The sequence below is a fragment of the Zalophus californianus genome, chromosome 14 (genome assembly GCF_009762305.2).
Source record: "Zalophus californianus isolate mZalCal1 chromosome 14, mZalCal1.pri.v2, whole genome shotgun sequence".
Lineage (NCBI taxonomy): Eukaryota > Metazoa > Chordata > Mammalia > Carnivora > Otariidae > Zalophus > Zalophus californianus.
In genome coordinates this window covers 24,746,965-24,767,057 of record NC_045608.1, presented here as the reverse complement: position 1 = coordinate 24,767,057, position 20,093 = coordinate 24,746,965, and the positions used below count along the sequence as shown (strand labels likewise).

General features: G+C 49.3%; 1 protein-coding gene across 8 annotated transcripts in view; it reads right to left on the bottom strand.

Annotated features, from left to right (window-relative positions):
* Positions 1-2,116: 2,116 nt before the first annotated feature.
* DEPDC5 (DEP domain containing 5, GATOR1 subcomplex subunit) overlaps positions 2,117-20,093 on the bottom strand; it is a 122,784-nt gene continuing 104,807 nt past the window's right edge. For 4 of the 8 annotated variants that reach the window (XM_027576287.1, XM_027576286.1, XM_027576292.1 and 1 more), the window contains 6 exons: positions 19,111-19,335; positions 13,746-13,915; positions 8,727-8,898; positions 5,961-6,021; positions 3,151-3,233; positions 2,225-2,983 (listed from right to left, as the gene is read on the bottom strand). In XM_027576287.1, the coding sequence (XP_027432088.1) occupies positions 2,694-2,983; positions 3,151-3,233; positions 5,961-6,021; positions 8,727-8,898; positions 13,746-13,915; positions 19,111-19,335 (1,001 nt within the window). In that variant the 3' untranslated portion in view covers positions 2,225-2,693. Of the gene's footprint in view, positions 2,984-3,150; positions 3,234-5,960; positions 6,022-8,726; positions 8,899-13,745; positions 13,916-19,110; positions 19,336-20,093 lie in introns of all 8 variants that reach the window. The other 4 variants (XM_027576289.1, XM_027576294.1, XM_027576288.1 and 1 more) reach the window with 3 other exon arrangements.

The window sequence follows — 20,093 nt, the reverse complement described above, 5'->3', positions numbered from 1 at the left end:
TCTGGGCCTTGATGCCCCATTTCTGAACATGAATAAGCGCCCTCCATGACTTAATTTAGGGAACCAGATTGGTGATTGCATCAAGATCCTCTTTACAGTCCATGTGCCCCTCCTTTGTGCTGGACCCTGTTGAGGGGCCCTGCCACGTGTACCTGCTCCCTTGGTCTCACCAGCTCACTCACTTGACTCCCAGTGACTGGAGAGCGTGCCAGAAGAGATTCTCAGCCTAGGGGGCTGAAAGGGGTCAGCAAATAATTACATTGTCACAAGCAGAGAAGAAGAGCAACACTCAAGAGAGGTGTGTGTGTGGCGGCAGGGCGGGGGGGCGGTGTTGGGAAGAAAGGTGAGGCCACATCATCTCTATCTATTCCCAGATTCTGGCTTGGACAAGTGGGTGGAAGGAGGTGCTGGTCAGAGAGGAAGCAGGTGGGGCAACTAGGGTTCAAGGGCATAGGTGTTTCAGGCCCAGCTCTGAAGGGTGAGTGGCTAGCATTCTACTCTCTAAGCCTTCTTTTCCCGGGTCATTTTTGGAAGAGAGGAGGGCAGAAAGTAGGATCCTGAGGACCACACACGTCTGTGCCACAATATCTGAGCCGGACAGGCCAGTGGCTGCCACATCCGGCAACATCACGCAGGAAGCTGGCTCAGAAACAGGGCAAAGAGGACTTTCCGCGCGGGAATGTGGGAACCGCTGGCGTTCGTCTACTGCTTGCTGGGTACTAAGTGCTTTCATACACCTCTGTCTTCTGGTCCTCCCACCACCCTAGCAGACAGGCTCCCATTTTATAAATGAAGGATGTTGACGCTTAACAAAGAGTAAAGGTTTGTCTCAGGGAAGGGAAGGTGAGAAAGGAAAAGAAAATGGGATTTTTATCAGGGACCGGTTCCTCACCAGGAATCACCCCGTGTGCTTTCACCTATATTAACAGATGCATTCTCTCAAAATCTCTACATGTAGCACAAATAGCTCCAATTTACAGATGAGGAAACGGGCTCCATTAAGTAACTTAAGAACCCCGTGCAGGGAGATTCAGATGCAACACCCAGCGCCTGGCCCTTGAGTCCAGAGTTCATTCATTCACTCCACGTATTCAGCCAACATCATCTCTCCACCATCTGCTATCATGCTGCACGTTTAGGAACAAAGAGACAAACAAAATAGGCAAGCTTCCATCATGCTAGCGTGGAAATGTGCCGAGTGTTGCTGGGGAAGTACAAGGTGCTGTGGGAAGACCTGACAGGTAGCCCACTGTGCTTCCCTGGAGAAGTAACACATGAGCAAAGAGCAACTGAATGATGACCAAGAGTTAGCAAGGCAGAGTGGGCCTGGAGAGGAGGAGTGTTCTCAGCAGATGGAACAGCATGTGCAAAGGACCTGAGCTGCTGGAGTTTGTGATGTTCCAGGTGGCTGGAGGAACAGCGTGGGACCAGATTGTACATGGCTATGTCTAAGATGTTTGAAGTTCAAGTACCCAAAGATGTCTAAATAAGTTTAAATAAGTGGCGGGCACAATCAGAGTGGCTTTTAAATAAGACTTTGAGTGCCAAGTGGAGGATGACCTGGAGGGAAAGCAGAGACGGGTTAGGGGCTCTCCTAGCCATGCAAGAGGAAGAGGAAGATGAAGGAGGGCTGCGCTGAGCTGGGCGAAGCAGCAGAGGGCCTGGGAAGAAGTGGGTGGATTCGCAAGCTACTGAAGAGGGAAATCAACAGGGCTTGTGTGGAGAGATTGTGGGGAGGGGGGTGGCAGTACCTGTCAGGTCCCCTCTGTCCTGCAGCCCCTCACCCCTGCCACCAGCAGGTTAGGGAAGGGTGCTAAGGTTGAGGCACCATGCTGAATCTTATCCCTTTAAGAAGTGGGTTCTAAACCTTGGAGTCAATAGAGACTTCCTTTTACTTTTTTAAATGCCATGACATCCGCGTGCCACACCTGGGCTCACCCACTTAGCAAGATTCACTCTGCCAGCACAAGCCTGTGGTTGTGTGTGGTACTATCTGCTCTGCTCACCAGGTCTGAAAGAAACTATTTTGCTCTTGCCCAAGGGCCTGTGAAAAGACATCTTTCAGAAAATCCACAGCCAGACTCTCCAAGACAGTGAATTCTGCAGTCCTCCTCACCTTCTGTGGCTGCCTCATTTGCCACTATGTCCCCGGCGATGGGGCCCGACTGCCCAGCCGAGGATGGGACCGCTGCTGCCAGGAACCAGAGGAGGCCCAGAGATGCTGCATGTGGCACTTTATTCCTGCTTCTGATATGTACAGGTATATACAGTTGGTGTGAGCCTATGGTACACTATTTCACAAAATTATCTTACATCCTGTGCACACTTTCGGGCGGGAAGTGGCAGACGGCTCCGAAAAGCCCACAGCTGGCGGAGGGAAAGGATGCTCCCAGGAGCCACCCCCTCGCCAAGGACATTCATGGGGGCTGCTTGCCCCCCTCCCCAGTACTGAGGTCCTCCCACCGATCTTCTGGGCCTCCCACCTGCTCTCAGCGCTCGTTTCTTCCTGAGTCTTTCTCCTCAAGGGGAAGAACATTTTGTGGGGGGTGGTGCGGGGGGGAGCAGCAGCAGCAATGGCCCCCACTCACTGGCAGGGGCACTGCCACCTGCCACCCAGAGCCCACCTGCCCCTACTGGACACGGTCAGCAAGAGCCGAACCCTCCCTGCGCTTGGACCCCGGCGCGGCCTGCCCTCACGGGGCGCTGGCATGCATCTTCTCCAGGCAGCTCGTCCAGAACGTGACCAGCCGGTTATCGCGGTTGATGCAGAAGTCTGTGAAATCCCTGAGCAGCCGATCAGCGAACTTCTCATCCCCCGTGGCGCTAGAGCGCCACGTCTTGGTCAGCATGGTGTTGTAGGCCCAGTTGTAGCCAACCCGCTCCTCGCAGAACATGCTCTGGCTGGTGGAGCTCGTGGAGTTCCGCCGCCGCCGCTGCCCCGAGAACTTGCGCCTGGAGTAGGGCAGCTGCAGGAACACTGTTCCTGAGGAGCAAGGGGAGGCCCTGTGTCACCACCACCAGGAGGGCGCCCCCTCCCCAGGCGGCTGCAGGGGCTTGGCAGACACAGGCTCAGTGAAGGGGAGGAGCCCCCGTGCACAGGCTCCCGCTGCTGGGACCCACCTGCCCCACGTTTCGCCTGGAGTGTCTCACCTGTAACGTGGATGTACTGAGGCTTGTTCTCGGCAGGGAAGTTAAAAGCAGAGGCGGAATATTTATCTTGCACAAACCCAAACCTAAGGACAAGAAGACACACAGATTAGGGCCTCCGTAGCTAAAGGGACAGGGGGAGCAAATGAGGCCAAGACGACTTTCTGACAGCCCAAGCTACAGGGACCTGGGAAGATCTCTTTCAAGACGGAACATTCAGGGGGCTCGTTTTCGCCCTCACCAGACCTCCTCCTGCCAGGCCTCCAGTCATCTCCAGGTGGCTGAGAACCCTCTCACCAGCTGCCCTCCATCCCTCCCCCTGCATGCCCCCCAGCTGTCCAGTCAGACCATCCCTCCGGGGACCGACGCCCTGTCCCCCTCCCGCACCTCTTCTCTGCCTCTCCCTGGAATCCACATTGGGTCTGACACAGTGCTGGATGCCCATCCATATAACGAGAAGGGGAAGGTGCTTATCTTAATTCACCTTAGCCACACCTCTTTCCCTTAGGTTCTCCCAGCTAGGCACATAGTAGGTTCTCAAAAAAGGCTACGAATTGAAATGGAATGAATTATCTTAATTGAAATCCTCTTCTTAAAAATGAGGAACTGAGTCAGGGGCTCTCGGCTTCGCTGTTCCATTCCGGAAATGGGCAGGAGGAGCCACTTTTCATCTATGACTTACTCGATTCTGCTTCTCATCTATGGTTTGTTCTATTCCGGGTTTTTCTATTTCCATCATATACATTTATTACAGCTCTACCTGCTAAGTGCTGAAAAGGACGTGTTAACAGATGTGGCTCCCGCCCCGAGTCTGAAAGGTTTATGTAATGAAGGCAGTGATGTCGGCAGAACTAAAGGAGGTAAAACACCTGTCTCCTTGTGTTGCGTCCTCTGTACAAGCCGCCAGCTTCACACTGGCTTTCAATAATTATTTATCAGAGAACACATGAAGTCAAGGCAAGTTACATGGATCAGTTAACGTGCACAGCAAGCCCCATCATCTATAGGCTGATTCTACCATGTGTAGGAATGGCTCTGGATTTTGCCTTCCTTCCCCTTTACTTTTCAACCAAGGCTGTTTATTTACTCAGCATGGATCAGCCTGACCAGATTCTTGCCTCATTTCTTCCTTAGGTCATCAGGGAAGACCTTTAATTTTAAAATGGCAATTGAACCCCACGGTGCTTGGCCCCCCTCACTGTCTACTTGGGGAGCACTCGAGCCAGGACTACAGCGAGGGTGGGGGTGGGGGGCACCCATCCCACCAGGTAAATGTGAAGGAGGAGCTGGGGAGCCACAGCAGGGGGACCCAGGGAGGCTGGACCAGTTTCTTCTTCTTCTTTTTTTAAAAGATTTTATTTATTGGACTAGTTTCTCTTTCAGAGATGAACCTTATGGGTGGGCTAATGTTTCATTTCAGAGCCACATTCCACCTGGAGTTCCATTCTGTGCAAAAGCTACTCTGGGCAAGGCACTTTGCTGGGTGCTGTAAAGGGAAACAAAAATGAGAAAAATGCATACCCTTGCCCTCCAGGGGCCCCTAGATTAGGGTAAAAGATGGACAGAGTGTGTTGGGAAAAAGGGAAGGAGGGACCTGGGAATCTGTGGTGGAGCAAGGCTAACAGGTGGACAAGGGGGTGGGGGGTTAGAGGAGAATGTGTGTGGGGGGAGATATAGGTGAGTTTGGTGGGTCTAGGTGGGGAAGAGAGCGCAGGTTTAGGTGCAGGGACATGCAGCAGAGTCCACGCAGTGATTCATGGGGATGGGACAGAAGACATGAAGAAATCGAAAGGCCACATCCCGTGTAACATCTAGCCAGCAAAACCCAATCACCACCCAATGATATCCAAGGGAAGCGTCAGACCTGCTTATAACTCATTAGTTGGCTGGGGTCTTCCTAATGATACCCCCTGCCTACCCAGGGCTTCCTGGGTGCCAGGAACTCCAGAGAACCCTCCCAACAACCCAGTGAGTGGTGAGAAAACAAAGGTGAAGCAGTTCCAGAACTTGCTCATGGTTCCTCAGCCGCATGCTGGTGGAAGCAGAGGTAAGCCAGGCCTGTCTGCTTCCCAGATCGGCGCCCTTTGCCACCAACCCACTGCACTCCCCACCTTCTGCCCCCAGTTGGCACCCCCTCCTACTGGAAGGAAGAAGCCAGACTGTGGTGGGCCGGAGGCGGGAGCGGGATGCGATGTGGGGTGGTAACAGCTGAATACACTTGAATGAGGAGATGGCAGGACACTGCAGACAGTGCCACGAGAGGATTATGGAAGTGGGAACGAAGGACTTGCTTCTGCCATTATTAACACGAAGCAGCAAATGAACACTGCGTGGTGTGTTCTAGAGACAAAGCTGGACTGGCCTGAGGGGTAGGCAGCTAAGCCCAGGGGAGACCCTCCCTGGCATATATTCTAGTGCCTGTAAGTACCTACGGACTTATCGATTGCTTTTTAACCCCCATTATCTTCTCAGCATGTGTCAAGGGGCTCTTGAAGCGTTTAGTTTTTCATCTCATGTCATCTCCTGGACAGCTTGGCTAAAGGTCTAGTTGGAGATTAAGGAGGGAGCTCTGTGCTTTCCCCTCAACTGGAAGAAGGTAATGTGGTCTGGAAACAACAGCTACAGGGACTGGAGGGCTAATGCCTATCTCTGAAACCAAGGCGAAGGGTCCTGCGGGGTACCGGCAGCGAGTCACTCTTTGGCGAACTAGATCCGCTTCCCCAGAAATGAAATAAACTGGGTTTGGTTTGGTGACTGATGCTCACGACAGTCACCGACACCCTCCCATGATGCCCTCTTGCTAAGGGACAAACCTGTGTGCAATGGCTTCCTGGAAAAGGTGCATTCGATCCCAGTATGTTTCCGGTTCGAAGCCTGAAAAGAGAAAAAATAAATGCCAGGGTGTGATCCCAAGGTTTGTAAATCTCCCTGGGTCTGGCCTTCTCTACCCTTCACTTTTCTGGGCCATTCTTCCCCTTGAGCTTAAGTGCGGCTTTCCACACTACCTACTTTTGAGAGACCAGCCGCCGCCCCAAGGAACAAAGGTGCGTTCTCACCACCCCTTCCCTGAAGCTCTATCAGAGTCTAGAAAGGCACTGATTTGGAGCCCTCAGCAACCAGTGTGAGCTACCAGAACTCGAGGTAAGACTCATTCTAATGACTTCCTATGCCAAAAGTGGAAAGGAACATGATATTAAAATACAAACAAAAAGATAAGCTTTAAATGCATGTTATCTGCTTCTAAGGAGAAAAGAAGAAAAAATTTATTACCCATCCTCCATTTCCCTACAAGGAAAGAAAACAGTACAAGCTCCATCTTAGGGGTGGGGAAATCGAAGCAAATAAATATAAACACTATTTTTGGAAAAGTGACGGGCTGGGGAGGGCAGGGGAGCAGACGAGTGCCTCCTCCCATCGCCCACATCATGGCTCCAGCCTCGCTCCTTCTGCGGCGCTGGTGTGAGGACCCACAGCTGACAAGGAGGTGGAGGGCTGAGGCAGGCTGTCGCTCGGCAACAGGCAACCGGCCAGCGCTGCTCTTGGGGACTGAGATGCTGAGGGCTGGAGGAGCAAGTGCACAAGACATCCTGAAGAACAGGGGCTCTCTACTCTCTCTACACTTGGCATTTTCTATCTAGAACACGTTTGAGGGCTCTCGGCAACCAAAGAGCCAACAAGAAAAAAGACTTTGGCTTTAGTAGGTAAAAACACACACAGCAGATCCCTTGTCAGATTTTTAAGCTTTTGAATCCACTGTCATCGGAAGGGGAGGTAACAGGAAGAGAAGCAGCACAGGACCAAGAAAATTGATTTTTAGAGTCAAGCCCTTATTCCTTTAAACTAGGACTCCTTTCTTCAGCTGTAACCATGGCAACCAACAGAGGCTGCTGGTCTTGAAGCCCGGGTTACACCAGGCAGGGAAAACCAGCAGCTCATATAAAAATGTCCTCCAATGCCAGCCCTGCCAGCAATCCTGTGCAGTGACAGTGAAGGTGGAAAACCCCCAGAAGAGTCTGGCTGCTGTGGGGGAAGTGTCTCCCGAGCATATTAAAAACAGCAGTGTGAGGCGGTTGCCTGGCCGGAAATCATCAGATACAAATATAATCATGTGGCACTGCAGAACTGCAGTGGTCTTCTGTCAGCCACCGTGAGGTTAAATGAGAAGAACGAGAAGGGGTGTGTGTGTGTGTGTGTGTGTGTGTGTGTGTGTGTGTGTGTGTGTGTGTGTGTGTGTGTGTGTGTGTGTGTGTGTGTGTGTGTGTGTGTGTGTGTGTGTGTGTGTGTGTGTGTGTGTGTGTGTGTGTGTGTGTGTGTGTGTGTGTGTGTGTGTGTGTGTGTGAAGAGCACTTTGTCAGCTCTATGGAGCATGGGATCTATGGCCTCTGGTGGCTCTGTGGGGCCTGCCTCGAACCCCAACCATCACAGAAAACACTGTGTCTATATAAAAATGTCTTCTGAGACATAAACAAAGAATATACAGATGGGCCTCTGGAGCACAAGCTGTTTGTACCACCGGGGCAGCCTGTCACAGGAGAAGTGCGGGAAGGCTTAGTGTGGCCTCTCTGACCTAGCGAGACCTCTCACCCCCTGGGCTGCTTCTCTTCTACCCACCATGACACAGACTTACACGGGCACGGGAAGAAACCATCTCCCTCACACCAAAAGTTCTTCCTTTCACATTTATAATTTCTATATCTGAGAAACGAAAGGGCTGCTGACGTATCGGCAGCAATTCTAAATTTTCGGTTGTAAAAAGGTCATTTGAAAAGGTCATTTGTGAGCTCACCGACAGCTCTGTAGGAGCTATTTATATGTTCATCGAAATGAGCAATTAATTGGTGGTAGAAAGTTTTGTGCTGTGTGAAGACTTGTCTTTCAATCTGTCCTACACCTGCCCTCAGAGATCTGCTGGGCCAGGGTGGAGCAGCAGGGCAGCCCTGCCCACTGTCTGCTCCCCAGACAGACAACCCTGTACCAGGGAAAGGGCTGTGATCAGGGTCCTGCTGTCTTCCTCTGAGCCCCCTCCTGCTCTGTCTGCCTTGAGATGCAGGACTCGAGCCACACGCGCGTTCCAGGTGCTTACACGCTACAGCTTTGCACAATAGGACGCTGTAACCTGGTTGTAGTCAATGCCTCCCTTTTTTTAGCCTGTTGGCATGAAACAGCAGATTCAAGCCTCCCATAAGGTTCAAATTCCCAACCCCAAAGCCAGTTAGGCTGGAGCACGGAAAGGAGAGTGCGGGGAGAATACCAGTGCCGCTCGTGATTTACAGTGTATCACACCCTCTCCCACCCACCATCTGCTCCAGGCCTCCCGAGGGTCTTCCCAAGTTGGCAAGGCAGCATTAAACTTTATGTGCTCTCATTTGAGGAATAAGGAATTTAGGACGGTAAGTGACTTGTCCAGGGTTACCTGGCCACTAAGTGAAGAACCAGCATGAAACCCAGATCTTTTTGGCCCCCTTGTCCAAAGGCTCCCTCTGTGCACTAGCCTGCCTGGATTTGATGCCCAGAGAGGTGGCCCTGGGGGAGGGGTCTTACTCCTGGAGACAGAACGTCCAGAGGGGAGTGTCTCTTACTATCAAACAGGTGCTCACTGCCCTCCTTGAGCAGACAGCTGGTGTTGAGTGGGATGAAGAGCTGGGCTCGGAGCGGATCGCCATACAGGTAACTGGGCAGCGCAAAGGGACCCTCCAGAACGGGGACCAACAAAAAGCCGCAGGAAGTGGCTTTGCGATGCCAACCTTGGACCTGGTGGAAAGCACAGAAACAGTGTCACCTCCGAGTGAACTCAGACAAGAGAAAGTACTTCCCCAGGAGCGAAGCGGCCACCGTGGCGGCTTACGTATTGATTGGTGTGTTCACTTATTCGTGTTCACTGGCTCCAAACGGGTTCTAGGCCGACAAACCCGTGAGGAACCGTGAGTTCAGCACACAGCTCCTCCTCCCGGCCCGAGCTGCTGCAACTCCATGGTTTCTGCTGGAAGGAAGCGACTGGAGAGAGCTATTTCGCGCCTCCTAAAGAGCCTTCTCATTCTATAGGATGTTGGTGGAAGGTCACAGGATATAAGTTAAGTCCTTCTAAATTTGTCTTTCATCAAAAATTTACGAAGCCCAAAGTATCAAATAGGAAAACAATCTACTCAGGCTGGCTGGAAGGGACGTGATGCAGGGTGCAAGATGACAGTGGGGGCCTCTGGCCAAAAGCGATAAGCCCTGACCTGGCAGAATGAGAGCCTCTCCCCAGCAAACTCCCAAAAGCTGTCTGTCTGAAGACCCCGAACGAAAGTTAACCGGGGCAGCAAAACAAACCTCCCCACCAGTACCATTTCCTTAGGGAACAGTGGCGATTTTCTACGTCTTAAGATACTTTTTGAACCAGGGGCGCCTGGGTGGCTCAGTTGGTTAAGCGACTGCCTTCGGCTCAGGTCATGGTCCTGGAGTCCCGGGATCGAGTCCCGCATCGGGCTCCCTGCTCGGCAGGGAGTCTGCTTCTCCCTCTGACCCTCTTCCCTCTCGTGCTCTCTATCTCTCATTCTCTCTCTCTCAAATAAATAAATAAAATCTTTAAAAAAAAAAAAAAAAAAAAAAAAAAAAAAAAGATACTTTTTGAACCAGAAAACTACGTATATTAAAAAAACAAAACTGATGCATGTGGCTCTGGCATACAGATGAGATTTGTGTCAAATGTTATTTCAAGGGACGCCTGGGTGGCTCAGTCGGTTAAGCATCTGCCTTTGGCTCAGGTCATGTCCCAGGGTCCTGGGATTAAGTCCCAAGTCGGGCTTCCTGCTCGGCGGAGAGTATGATTCTCCCTCTGCCCCTCCCCTGCTCGTGCTCCCTCTCTCTCTCTCAAATAAATAAAATCTTAAAATATATATTTATATATATACATATATTAGTTTGAGCCACAACATGACTTAAACCAATATGATTACGTTAAAAATTGAGGGGGACCGCTCTTAGCTTTTTTTTCCCAGAAACACTCATAACAACAATACATCAACAATAAAAACCAAGATCTCTGTTTGACCAAAATAATTTTTCTTTCTTTCTTTTTTCTTAAAGATTTTATTTTTAAGTAATCTCTATACCCAACACAGGGCCCAAACGCACAACCTCGAGATCTAGAGTCGCGTGCTCTACCGACTGAGCCAGCCATGTGGCCCTGCCCAAAATAATTTCTAAGGCTCTTTTTATTTTATGTAAATTTTAAAATGTCATATTTTAATATAATAAATATTACATAATATAAAATTACATAATCAAATGTGATTTATAACAAATTTGGACACTACCTTAAAATAATAATTAATCTACACTAGAGATTTCTAAAAACTTAACAAAATACCGTTGACCCTTGAACACAGGAGTTAGGGGCACCAACACCCTATGCAGTCAAAAATCTGAGTATACTTTTGACTCCCCCAAAACTTAACTACTAATAGCTTACTGTTGACCAGAAGCCTCACCAAGAAGATACACAGCTAATTAACACATATTTGTATGTTATGAGTATTATGTACTGTAGGTTTACAATAAAGTAAGCTAGAGAAAAGAAAACATTATTAAGAAAATCATAAGGAAGAAAAAATACATTTACAGTACTGTATTTATATATATTTTAAAAATCCATGTATAAGCGGACCCATGCAGTTCAAACCCGTGTTGTTCAAGGGTCAAAACTGTAATGATAAAGGGATTAGCAGCTTTCATGGGTTTTACATGAATTGGTGTGAAAAGTGTACTTTGAAAAGACAGTTGCTATATTCCCCCCAGGGAGATAAATACTCTTTTTCCTGCCAAACTGTGACTATATGTGTGCATCTATGAATGTTATGGTTGTGTTGTTTGAGATAGGATTATCTGGTAGGTAGGGCTTCCAAGTAGAAGGCTTAGTCTACTGGGTCAGAGGGTTAGTTCTGGCTGGAGGGAGTGGTTATCCCAGTGTTGACTGGCTGGGGCAGAGCCAGTGTCCTCTGTAAGCTGAGCTGGAGAGGCGGCTGGGTGTCTTGTCTTTTTTTTTTTTAAGTAGGCTCCATGCCCAGCGTGGACCACAATGCAGGGCTTGAACTCAACAACTGTGAGATCGAGATCTGAGTCAAGATCAAGAGTCAGACGCATAACCCAATGAGCCACCCAGGTGTCCTGCTGGGCATCATTTTGATCTGGACCTTGAGAACGCTCCAGTGTTCCAGGGTAGGGGTCCACAGGGGTGCTAATGCCATGCAGAGGCAGACTGGGGCTGGGCAGACGGAAACGCAGACAAATCTCTTCCCCGGGATATCATGCCTTGTGGGACAAAATTAGGCCTCTGAGCCCTGGATAGAAAAACGATACACTGCCAGCAGATGCTGTGCTCACTCTTTTTGGTCATCTCCTAGCTTTCTGTAAAGTCTTTCTGAACCTTCTGGCTGCTCTCAGCAAGGCGATGGGATGCTTGCACCAGTGTGGGAGGAGAGCAGGACTCTGTTAAAGCCACAGAAAAACATTCTTCTAGGTCAAAGGGGAGAGTGTATCAAAGGAGTGGCAGACTGCAAAGATGGTTCAAGAAGGCACCTGGAAGATCTTGACAGCCTGGCTAAGGAGGGCTTGTTCTACAGACACTGGACCAGGGATGGGGGTGGCCGGGCTGGCTTCTCAGTGCGAGCACCAAGTGACCTGATTAGACAGACCGGCCCGGCGGACTAGGAGGACGACAGACAGGTAGAAGACCAATTGAAAGACGGCTCCTCAGCTTTGGCACTCGTGACATCTGGGCTGGTTAATTCTTTGTCGTAGAGGCTGTCCTATGCGATGCGTTCTAGGATGATGCAGAGCATCCCTGGTATCCACCCCGCTAGATGCCAGTGGCACTCTTCCACCATTTGTGCCAAGTAAAAATGTTTCCAGATATTATCAAATGCCCCCCTGCCTACGGGGGCAAAATCACACACTCCTCCCACCCCTGTTGAGAGCTAGAGTTAAAGGCAGTGATGTTCACGGACGGGGGATTAGTTAAGTAAACAAGGATACAAACAAATAGCAGAATATTCTGTAGCCCTTAAAAACAACGAAGCAAAACAAAAACAAAAACACGACAATGAGGCAGACTTATTTATACTGATACTGAGGATATATAAGTAATAGGACAAAACACATTGCAAATACAGTTGACCCTTGAACAACACAGGTTTGAAATGCACAAGTCCACTTACATGTGGGTTGTTTTTTTTGTTTTTTTTTTTAATAAACAGAGTACTGTAAATGCATTGTCTCTTCCTTATTATTTCCTTAGTGACATTTTCTTCTTTCTAGCTTACTTTATTGTAAGAATACAGTATATAATAAAAAGCATACAAAATACGTGTTAATCGACTGTTTATGTAATCTTTAAGGCTTCAGGTTAACAATAGGCTATTCGTAGTTAAGTTTTTGGGAAGTCAAAAGCTTTACTTGGATTTCTCACTGCACAGAGAGTCGGCATCCCTAACCCCCCCATTGTACAAGTGTCAATGTCAGTATTCCAAGCTACCATATCTGTTAAAAAGAAAAAAGGTAACAAAGCTTTGTATGTGCACATACTATCTCTGGAAGTACATTCAACAAAGTGGTAGGGTGGCTGCTTTTATTTAATGATTAAAAAATGTTTTTTAAGATTTTATTTTATTTATTTATTTTTTAAGATTTTATTTATTTGTCAAAGAGAGACACAGCGAGAGGGGGTACACAGCAGGGGGATTGGGAGAGGGAGAAGCAGGCCTCCCGCCGGGCAGGGAGCCCGATGCGGGGCTCGATCCCAGGACTCCGGGATCATGACCTGAGCTGAAGGCAGACGCTTAACGACTGAGCCACCCAGGCACCCCAAGATTTTATTTTTAAGTAACCTCTACACCCAACATGGGGCTCAAATCCACAACCCTGAGATTAAGAGTTGCATGTGCTCTACTGACTGAGCCAGCCAGGTGCCCCAGGGGGCCGCCTGTATTTTTTTCTTCAAATTTTTATTTAAATTCTAGTTAGTTAACATATAGTGTAATATTGGTTTCCAAAGGAGAATTTAGTGATTCACCACTTACATAACACCCAGTGCTCAACACAAGTGCCCTCCTTAATACCCATCACCCAGTTAGCCCAACCCCCACCCACATCCGGGTGGTTGCTTTTAGATGGAAGTCCCCAGGAACAGGGTAAGGGTGGGAGAGGGACTTACTTTTACTCTGGACCAGGGATTCTCAATTGGGGGCAATACTCCTCCTCCCTGGGGACATTTTTGGTTGTCACAAGGCAGGTGTGCTCCTGGCATTTAGGGTAGAGGTCACAGATGTTGCCCAACATCCTACAATGTACAGGACAGCCCCCCACAATGGAGAATTATCTGTCCCTAGATGTCAAGAGTGCCAAGGCTGAGAAACCCTAATCCAGCTCCTTGTCGACTGTTTGAATTTTTTACTGTTTAAATTTTTTTACAAGGCTATTCCAAAGAGTCCAGGTGAAAGGTAATGGGAGGCTGAACTAAAGGGGAAAAAAAGGGACATGAATCTCTACCAAGCACCCGCTGTGCCCCTTGGCAAGGTGAGCCAAGGCTCCGACCACGACACAAGGGAGGAGGCTCTCACCATCTCGAAGAGGACCGCGGCGGTCACGGCCATCCAGTGGAGCTTGATCTCAAAGGCCGCATTCAGGGAGAAGTTGCCATGATAGTAACAGCTGCACCACTCCAGCCGGTCTGTGCGGTTGTTCACGTCCACATCCAGGGTCACGGTCCTCTGCTCTGGGACAGTGGCCGCTGCATCAGCACATTGGAAGGGCCCCAGGAAAGAGAGGGAGAAGGAGTGGGATGAGGTGCAAGAACAAACAACCAGGCATCCAGATATAAAACTGCAGTCACCTATTAGAAAATCACAGAAACTTCCTGAAAATCACCTAGTCCAGAGGTCAGCCAACTTTTCCTAGAAAGGGCCCAGTAATATGTTGGGTTTTACAGGCTATGTGGTCTCTGTTTCAGCCACTCAACCCTGCCATCACAGTGCGCTCGCTAGCAGCCGGAGGTCTGTAAATGAATAGGCTAGGCGGTGTTCTAGTAAAACTTTACTTACAAAGCCAGAAGGATTTTTAGGGCGTAAAACTATTCTGTGTGATACTATCATGGCGGATACACGCCATTACCCATGTGTCAGAACCCAAAATGTACAACACCAAGAGTGAACTCGGATGTAAACCAGGGACCCGGGATGATGCCTTGTTAATAATGTAGGTTCACTGATGGTAACAAATGCCCCACTCAGGTGCAGGGAGTGGATAGTGGGGGAGGTTGTGCAGGTGCTCAGGCAGGGAGTATATGAAAACCCTGTGTACCTTCTACTCAATTTTGCTATGAACCTAAAAGTGCTCTAAAAACAAAGTTTATTATAAAAGAAACAAACAGATGGTATACCGTCCAGATTTGGCTGGTTAAGCCATAGTTTGCCTCGCCCTAATTGGAACCAACTCCTTCATTTACAGATGAGGAAACAGCTGCCCATGGAGGAGAAATGCCTTGACCAAGATCAGAGTCGGAACCTCAGCCAGGCTGAACCCCAGATCTTCCCCCTCCAGTGACCCACAAAGGGACACCATTGGACAGACAGCCCAGACCACAGTGAGGAGGAAGTCTTGCTTTTCTGGTTTCAACCCAGGAAAACAATAGTTCTAGAATCTTTTCTCAAGAAATGAAACCTCACAATGAAGCTCAACACCCTGTTCCATCAACTGTGTGTTGCTCAGATTCCAGGTTGGTATCAAACTAGTTCATCCTATCTGGAACTCCTGCTCAGAAATCCTATTCAACCCAAGATAGGGATGTTTTAAGGATGGGTCAAGGGCCGTTGACAGTTCCCGACCAGACTAAAGGCCTGAAAGAGGCTCAGAAGTAACGGAAAGATCAGGGCTCTGCTCTGCCTGACTGGGCAGTGCCAGACGTAGGGTTTCTACAAACTATTATCAGCTCCTCATCTCCCGGCCCCCATGAATCCAAAGGTATCCTCTTTATCTGAAGCCATCAGCTTAGTTCTGGGTTTTGCAGGTAGAAGCCCTGAGTGGCTTTTATCACTGACAAGGATAAAACGGCCCTTGAGTCAGCGATTTTAATGAACCTCTGTTGGGAGAGGTAGTGGAGCCACAGCTAGGACGCCGATGGCCCCGGGCGGACTGATATTCAGCTGCTGGATATATAGCTCATCACGCTCTCAAAACCAGAGTGTGCAAAATGGGAAACGTTCTTCCTCTGGAGTTGGAAGATCTACGTTCTGCCATTTAGCCAGGTGCCCCTGAGGGCACTGCTTCAGCTCTCCTGGTTTAGTTCCTCATTTGCAAGCTGAGATGGTGCCCACCCAGCTGCTTCCAGGAGGGGTGAGGATCAAGGAAAACATGGCTGCCAGGAGGTTGCAGACTCACCCCTCTTGCCTTCTCCTTTAGCCACCCCACTTGCAACTCTCCTGTTATTCCTTCCTCCCCCATTTAAGCTACAAGCTCACCAATGCTCCATCCGAGGCCTGTCCATGACTCTCATGGACACGGCTCAGCTGCCTGGGACACTTCAGGCTAAAGAATATGGTGGCTCCGATGCTAAAAGTCTCATGAGAACTAGTTTCTGTCCCTGCCTTGTGTTCCTGATTCATGGCCCAACCACAGTAGCCTTTTACTTAATAGCCCCAGTCAAAGGAAGAAAGCTTTGCTTTCTGGTCTTGGACAGTGTATTCCTCCCCAGGGTGGCAGGGAAAGCCCGGGTCACAAAACAAAGGGCACTCAATAAACACCAGCAGTGACCTCGCCCATCTCTTCTCTCCCATCTGGCGTATTCAGTTCAGAACAGGCCGGTCTGAGGAAGCCCAAGGAAGTGTCCTGTTCAGCCAAGTGCTTACAGGCTCAAGAGACCACTGGCTTTTACTACTTTCGGGGTGAGATTTAACAGAATGGACACGGCCAGCAGGCTACCGATGTTGACAAAGATGTGAGCCCCAGCTGAGCTGCAGCTTTTGGTGGCGAGTTCTCTGAATCACTCCTTAGCCACATAAGAACAGACTTACTCATGCTGGGACAGGGAGATAAAGTGAATCCCAGTAAATAGGGGCAAACCCAGAGGAGGAGCCGGCTGAGGGTCCTTCACCCGGGTCACAGTGAGGGTGCTAACAATGACCTGGGGAGGGGATCAGTGCCACTGGAGGAGAAGAGACTGCAGTCTCAGGTAGGGCCCCAGAGATCAACACACAACCAGAGCTGCCGAGCAACGGGCAGAGTAGTCGCAGGAGTGAGTGCCCTGTTGGGGGGAACTTTCAAAAAGCAGCTGGCTCCCCACTTATGAGGAGTGGGGATGGAAACTGCTCACGTGTCAGGGTCTGGACCGAGGGGCTTGGCAGCCTCTTCTGATCTGAGATCCAGTGGGGTGATCAAGAAAATGAGCCTGCTTCTCCCTCTCCCTCTGCCTGCCACTCCGCCTGCTTATACTCTCTGTCAAATAAATAAAATCTTAAAAAAAAAAAAAAAGGCTGAGGGGCACCTGGGTGGCTCAGTCGTTAAGCGCCTGTCTTCAGCTCAGGTCATGATCCCGGGGTCCTGGGACCGAGCCCCGCATCGGGCTCCCTGCTCCACGGGAAGCCTGCTTCTCCCTCTCCCACTCCCCCTGCTTGCGTTCCCTCTCTCGCTGTGTCTCTCTCTGTCAAATAAATAAAATCTTTAAAATAAAATAAAATAGAAATAAATTAGATAAAAAAAAAAAGGCTAAGAAGTCAAAGGTGTGTGAGTGGGCTTAAGGGATGCGGTGCTGCTTCTCCCTGGATCTCAGATGCCCCTGCAGCTTCACAGCTCAGTGACACAGGATGACATGAGTGAAGAAGTAGGAGTCACCACAGGCCAGGGCAGACAGGATGGTGTGGCACCCGTCAGGAATATTAAAACAGCTTTCTGCTGAGAAAAACAGATGTCCAATTGAGAATCTGAAATGTTTAAAAAGGAACACGTTGAAACAAACAGAAAGGGGAGCAGGTCATAAATGATACACAGGCCTTCTTTCCCCTATAAATCATGTCTGAGGCAAAAAAAAAAAAAAAAAAAAAAACCCAACACCGGGGACAGTCCAATTCAAAGACAACTAACTCCTCTTTCTCACTTCAGTAAATGACACAGCAAAAGTCTACATTCTAACCTGAAAAAAAAAAAAAGGCTGGGAAGAAGTAGCTCATATCCTAATACAGAGGTCTGAGGGATGCTGCTGGACAGAATGAGCAGTGATAATGCTGTGCCGGGTTTAAAAGGATAAGAAACCCACTTCCTGTGCGAGGGGTGATGGGAAAAGAAGCGGATGAGTGAAATTCTACTACAATCATGGGAGCCACTGGAAAGCTAATAAAAGGATAGCTTCAAGAAAATATGCAGACATGCGAGATTCTGTCCGGTTTCAGAATCAATGCCGACACCCTAACACCATGTGCAAACCCCAGGGGAAAGACATCTGCTTAATAAACTACCTGCTAAAGACATAAATCCTCTCTTCTCCCTTACTCTCCCTCTGTTTTGAACAGATGACTTATTTTTCCATATGCTGCTCCTCTTTAAGTGCAATTTTTCTGATGTGTCTAAGAACCAGAGCTAAACTCAAACGATTTGAATCTCACCTCGAGCTTAGGACTCTTGCGGACAAGAGAGGGTTCTGCCAGCCTGCTGAAGGAGGAGACTTTGGAAATGAGGATGTTCACGCAGAAACTGTCAAGATAGCCTCCAGAACCAGGATGATGACGCAAAGGGGACAGTTCCTAGGTGTTTTCCAGAAGCAGTAACTCTAACCCAGGAGTAAGTGGGGACATTGGGCAACGTCAGGAGATATTTTGTCACACTGGGTGGTGGTGGTGGGGTGTGTGTGTGCTACTGGTAACTAGCAGGTACGGAGTAGGTGGCCTCTTTGTTTCCAAAAGACTTCAAGGAGGGACAGAGTTAGAAATGCAATACAAGGAAGAGGGTAAGTCGTGACTACCTGGGGGAAAGAGGAGCCACTCTCTTCAGTTTTGTCTTCTCCATGCCCCCCTCAGTTCTCACACACAGTGCTGGGCATGCTGGGGTGAGGTTCAAAGCCACATCTGGATCCAAGTGAATCTGAGGATCTGGAAACTGTGATGACTATTAACATTTCCATTCTACCAGCTACGTAAGAATTCCAATGAGCTGGGCATTTCCAGGCAAACTAAGTAGAAGGTGGAATTTCTTTGGACTTTGGTCTATGTTACATTTCCTTCCTTCCTTCTAGAGGGTTTTTAGGATCTCTCCAACCTGCCATTGAGTTGAATCTCATGACACTTTACCTAGAGCATGCATTGCCTAAAGACATTTACAGCCCAACCCATCAGTCCAGTCCTTGAGAGCAGAGGTCCAATTTCTTACCAGAGGTCACCATCATTTAATAAGTGGGTGGGTACCCCTATCTTGGAGCTGCAGGAACCGAGGAAAGGAGGGAAGACTCCTAGTTTACATCCCTTAATGTGGTGAGCACATTTGGGGAGGAAGGGCAGAGAGAAGATTCACGCTCAGCCTCAGTGTTTGGAATGGACAACCTCTGAGATTCCTTCCTCTTCTGACATCCTAGGACACTAAGGTCCCAGGAAGGCTTCTGGCAGGTACTAAACCAGCAGTGAGCACCAGTTCACAACCCCTGTAGTATGGGTGCTTCTTGGGAAAAGTAGCCCCATTGTCTATTCTCTCCTATTTGGCAGGTTTAGCACTGTGCCCTGATTTGAGAGCTCTTGGACACTTGTTTATTGGTTGGGACAATAATGAGCTTGACCCACTCAGTCAGTGGGAGCTCTAACAGGAGCCCACCGTGCGGACAGAGTACCAGTATAAAAGGCCCAGTGACTCTAATCCTGGTCCACGTGGTGCTGTCCCCTTGGCTGACTGACCCTCTCCCTCAGCCACCCACCAGCGCATCCCCAGGCCCCAACTGGGCCGAGCATCTACCTAAAAGCGCAGCTGCCTGGCTCCGCCCTCCAAAGCTGCGGCTGAAGGAGCTGTGCCTGCTTGCATAGGAGGCTGGCCGGCTGGGCAGCCAGGGCAAGAGGAAAGCAGGAATCTCGGAGTGCAAGAGCTCTTCAGCCACAAAGGCCACCTCAAACCACTTGCGCTGGAAGCTGGCAAAGTCCTCCACGGCTGTCGTGTGCCAGGTGGTGGGCTGCTGCATGGCCACTAGGAAAAGCAAAGGGGACAGAAAGTGTCAACACAAATGCTTATTTTCTTGCTGATGCAAGGCTGAACCTTGAAAACACGATGCCAAGTGAAAGAAGCCATACACAACAGGCCACTTAAATGAAATATCCAGAATAGGCCAATCCTTAGAGACAGAAGGCAGATCGGTGGTGGTCAGGGGCAGGAGGGAGGAGTTTGGCAGTGACTGTTAATGGGCACAGGGGTTCCTACCAGGGTGATGAAAATGATCTGGACCCTAGACAGAGGTGGTGGTGTTTGCACAACACCAGGAACGTACGGAATGCCAGTTAAGTGTTCACGTCTGAATGGTTCGTTTTATGTTGCGTGAACTTATTAAAAAATCTTTTTTTTTCAGTTTCATACCTCTAATTTCAGAGCAGGTAACAGTAACCAGGTTTTTTGGTTTTTTTCTCCTTGACGGTAAATAACTATTAGTCCAAGTGAGAATTCAAGGGGAGAGGCGGCAACGGACACACTAGTCGCTACCAGGAAAAAACCCGCACAGCTCCACTTCCGACACGTTCTTGGATAAAAGAGCATAGTGAGGGGGCACTCGCTGCTTCATCTCATGTATGATTCCTGAAACCCAGAGGCTGAGAAGCCGTTTGTCTGCAGGATGGGAGTCACTTCCAGCCAAGGTCCCTGTGGGCTCTGGGTGGACTGGAGCCGTGGCTCTGAATCCTGGGTGTCTCCAGCACCGTGTGAGCCAGCTCTGACCTTGCTGGAATGGGTCCCCT